Source organism: Pinus tabuliformis, chromosome 9 (assembly GCF_031772625.1).
Source record: "Pinus tabuliformis cultivar Carrire ecotype Pingquan chromosome 9, CPIR1, whole genome shotgun sequence".
Taxonomy (NCBI): Eukaryota; Viridiplantae; Streptophyta; class Pinopsida; order Pinales; family Pinaceae; genus Pinus; species Pinus tabuliformis.
The window spans coordinates 1,881,788,199-1,881,793,013 of NC_142307.1; the positions used below are offsets into that span (position 1 = coordinate 1,881,788,199).

At 33.8% G+C, this 4,815-nt stretch overlaps 1 protein-coding gene across 1 annotated transcript; it reads right to left on the reverse strand.

Annotated features, from left to right (window-relative positions):
- Positions 1–900: 900 nt before the first annotated feature.
- Positions 901–3,264, reverse strand: LOC149156425 (high-affinity nitrate transporter 3.1-like). The gene is made up of 3 exons (XM_089443916.1): positions 2,934–3,264; positions 2,661–2,813; positions 901–1,473 (listed from the first exon to the last, which is right to left on the reverse strand). Exons 2-3 carry the CDS (start codon positions 2,809–2,811, stop codon positions 977–979), a joined length of 648 nt encoding a protein of 215 aa, XP_089300042.1. The 5' UTR covers positions 2,812–2,813; positions 2,934–3,264; the 3' UTR covers positions 901–976.
- Positions 3,265–4,815: the final 1,551 nt, after the last annotated feature.

The window sequence follows — 4,815 nt, forward strand, 5'->3', positions numbered from 1 at the left end:
CTAAATAATATTTATTTTATAAAAAAATTATGGAAAAGGAATTTTTATGTGAATAAGTATGATATAAAAAAAACCCAAGAGATAGTTCAATTGGTCAAGTCCCTGTTGCTAAGTACCTAGCCCCTTCAACCACTCTTAAAAAAAAAGTATGCCATGAAAAATGTCTAGCTTATCTTTTCCAAATAATAAATATACTGAAATATTTTGAGATGGTAAATGGGCATGGACATGGACTTGGACTTGCATTAAATGCTCCCTACTATTTATAATTAAATGCTCCCTATGATTTATAATAAATGAACATAAATTCATCTTAGTCTTTAGTTTTAAATTTAAGGTCTAGTTTTGTCCACCGGTATTGGATAGACGGTGATTGGTGCTCTGTTAAGACACTCCTTGATGTGAAGTCACTCATTCAATTCCCCTCCCCTATCAAATTAATATATTGAACACAATGAATATATAGTCCTACCAAACTTTAAAAATATATATATATCTTTATAAACTTAGGTTTTCCTAAATTTAATTTGCAGAACACATCTTCTTACACTTCCAAATTTTCGCAAGTTCAAACATTATAAATACAGCTACACCAACATTATAAATACACCTAGACCTGCAAATTCACAAGTTCAAACATTATAAATACACCTAGACCTGCAAATTTTCACAAATTCAAACACTATAAATACAGCTACACCTAGACCTGCAAATTTTCGCAAGTTCAAACACTATAAATACCGCTACACCTAGACCTGCAAATTTTGACATGTTCAAATAAAAAATGACACATGAAGTAATATAAAATATGCACCTACCCTGTGAATGAATGAATGAATGAGACTGGATGCGGGATACAATTTCACAGAAACTACCCATGAGATTGCAATTTGCGGCATGTGTTAAAAGTTCATTCAGAGCCCTGAGCAATTACATGTCTAAAGTCTAATTGTATTTGAGCTCCTTCTGCACCTAATTATTTTTTCTGTCCCGCAGCCTTCTGGGCACTCCATTTCTCGACAAGGAAAAATGCAAAGAGGGATACGATGGAGAAAGCGGCGCAAACAACACTGGCTATGTCGAGGGAAGCGTGCCTCCCAGATATGGGCTCCACCATGAACAGATCGCTGGTCTTGTTCTTGTTGGTGCTCTGCCCGTACGCCACTTCGCTCCCTGAAGCGTTAAACGCGTATGCTCTCACAAAGTATGTGCCTTTAGGAACGTCCCTCTGCACAGTCCATGTGATGGTGTTGTTCTTGATGTTTGAACTATAGGGTAACTGCTCACTCATATCAAACTGGCACGTCTTGTCCTTCTTAAGATCGTTGTTGCTCTTCCTCCACCTTCTGTCCACTTGGCTCACTGGAGCAAAACAAAGCTTCACCTCCACGTTCTTGTACTCTGAAACTGCCGGTGATGATGATTCGTTTACCCACCATGACACTACCAGCTGGTCTCTCCCCGCCATAGCCACTGTAATATTATTTCAAAGAGAGTTTTCATAAATATCAAATTCATTGTAATTTAAGACATGACCAGTGTTAAAAAAGGATTAAATCGGTTAAATGTATAATTTTTTACCAAATTTGAACATGCGTGGTGAAGATGAATAACTTATTATATTTTAGTAGATAAAAGTATTTGGTCGACGAATAACTTATTATATTTTAGTAAATAAAAGTATTTAATGGATGTTTTGAACCAACTAATGTTAAGATTTGGTGGGTGTTTTAATGTGGTTCATTTTCAAGATAAAATGAGAAATCAATCCAAATAAATAATATGGATGTATCATTGCCTAGAATTAACCATTAACAATTGATATAAAAAATAAAAATAAACAATTATCTATTTAATTATTCAAAATTTAATCAAAAACTAATTGTTATAGATCACAAAAGTCTTAAATTTAACTTATTATATTATTTCAAAATTCTAATTCCATTGTTTTATAAACATAAATTTATTCTAATTTAGAATCTATTGTTCAAAAGATCTCAGACTTCAAAATAATTAATCTTTAACCATTCTTTGAACAACTTTGACTGGGAGGATCTCAAACTTCAAATATTTAATCTATACTCTTCTTTGAATAACGGATCTCAGACTTCAAAATAATTAATCTTTAACCATTCTTTGAACAACTTTGGCTGGGAGGATCTCAGACTTCAAAATATTTAATCTATAACCCTTCTTTGAATAACTTTGGCTGGGAGTTCAGACTGGGAAAAAAATTCCCACCCTTCATTAAGGGCTCAGTTTAATAGTTAAAATATTTTTTCTTCGAAATCTCGTTACAATTTCAAGTCATATAGTAATTTTTTATTAATATTTTTGAATGCTTAAAGAAATTCAGAACATCAAAAAAGTTTAGAGTATTATTCTGCGTTAAATAACTTAAACTAAAATTTTTGAAAATGCATAAATTTTTGGTTAAATTTGATCAAAAACTGCCAAAAAAAAAAAGAAGAAAAGACTAGTGATTAAACAATTTAAACTAAGTGCATAAATTTTCAGTTAAGATTGCCTTTAAAAACCATTTCATCTGGACTAATCTTTTGGTTAAATAAGTAATTGCCCACTGAAGTGTAAAAAAATCTGAGAAACAACTGAAAAAAGCCTGGCCCTATAATAATTTGAATGGAAACAAAATTTCTTACCATTGGGTGCCAATTGTGCAGATGAAATGATGGTTACTGTGACTGCCAGAGTCCTGGGCAATGAAGAGAACTGCACTCCCGCAGTGGCAGATGCCACCAAACAGGAAATCACCACTATATACCGAAGTACGAATTCTCTGGCAAATACCATTTCTGCACAAAAGAAATCCATCAGTTTATAATTTCTCTCTAAACTTTTCTGCATAAAAGTAACCCACCAGTTTATAATTTCTCTCTAAACCTAAAACAAATTAGAATTGTATGTTTGCTTACCCAAATGCAGGACCAAATTAGAATGGAGACCAATTGCAGAAAACGCAGAAACCCCAAGTTATCACCAGCGGCCCCAAAACCCAATAATTAGAAAAGTGGATACATATGAAGAGAAACCCTTTCAAGAAGAGCTAATCGCATCAGCTAAGAGAGAGCGCAAGGTGAAGAAGTTGCAGAAGCTCTGGGATTTCATTCCATTCGGCCCTGCGAGATTCTGTTGCGCAAATGACTTACGAATTGTAAAGAGTGGTGGGTTTTATGCACAACCAAAGGCTGCCTGGGCCCTGGATATTTCCCGGCATGGAATTCGGCGAAGAGTACGTGATAATTAAACCAAATTAAGGTTTGATTTGAGAAAGTAAACCAAAGTCTAAACTCAGATGCCCCGGGCGGCACTGCGTGACACATGCCAGTCCATGTCCAATCACGGAATCTCGAACGTACTGTAATTCTAAAATATCTTTCCTGGACCGCAAGTGGTCGCATCCAACTTTTAAAGTCAAATCCATGGGCACTGAACGGTTTAGATGATTGGTAAGGAGACATATCCCATTTATGGCAAATTGCAATCTTCTAGTTGGAGATATTTTTTTATTTTATTTTTTTTGGTATTTGTTTTTGCAATGAATGAATTTTATGTGAAATACCAGATCATAATTTAAAGTTAGTGACTTTACATGATGTCAATAAGGGTTATAATTTATTTTAGCAATTAAAAATTAATGAATTTTATGGAAGATTTGATTATGGATAATTAATAATGATAATAATAATGGTTTTGATAAAAAAAATTAATCACATCATGATGTGATTAATCGGAAAGAATTTAACAAAATCAAAGTGGATCATCATAATCAGTGTGGATCACAAAAGTCTAAAATCAAGCAATAATAATAATGATTCCATTTTTTTAATCAAGTATTATTATTTTTTGGAATATTATTAATTTAAGTTATTTAAAATCAGTTTTTAAGTGTATAAATAGATTTAAAGTCTTATAATTTAAAATTGCTTTACATTTTTAATAAAAATGGATAAATAGTTACTTTAAAAAGAGAAAATAGTTTAATTATTAAATTTATTTTTTTTTAATCAAGTAATTGTTGTAGGGATAAATGCACGGGTGATGGTGGTGGAGATACCCTCAAGGATTGTTTCCAAATCCTTGGCAGATAGATCAGATTAGCTGCAGATGGCACAAAGATACATGCATATCCATATGAATGAATTGATATTCAAAGCGAGAAGAATGATTATTACCTCAGATCTCAGTGCAGTGTTGCTAGAGAACTCAAAGTAACAAAGCGGAAGACCTCCATACTAGCTCCTAGGTCAATACCTGCACATAAACAAGGGTGATGGTGGTGGAGATACCCTCAAGGACTGTTCCCAAATCCTTGGCAGACAGATCAGATTAGCTGCAGCTGGCACAAAGATACATGCATATCCATATGAATGAATTGATATTCAAAGCGAGAAGGATGATTATTACCTCAAATCTCAGTGTAGTGTTGCTCGAGAACTCAAAGTAGCGGAGCAGAAGACCTCCCTACTAGCTCCTAGGTAAATAGCTGCACATAAACAAGACGAGGCGTAATATCATAGCGTATAACTTTGATAATCAAAACACAAATACATAGGGATATCTAACTACACATATCAGTTACTCATAACGAATGACGATGCATAAACATGTAAATACATTACGAAAACAACGCCATGGAGTGGACAACACAACTACAGTTCTATATTGATAATAGGAAGAGTGATTACAACCATCACTTACATCAGCCTTCCCTTGCTCCTTCAGATCCTCTCTCTCTTTCTCTCTTAACCTCTTGTTAACCAAAGTATCAAACAAAGCTTCGACAATCAAATGGAA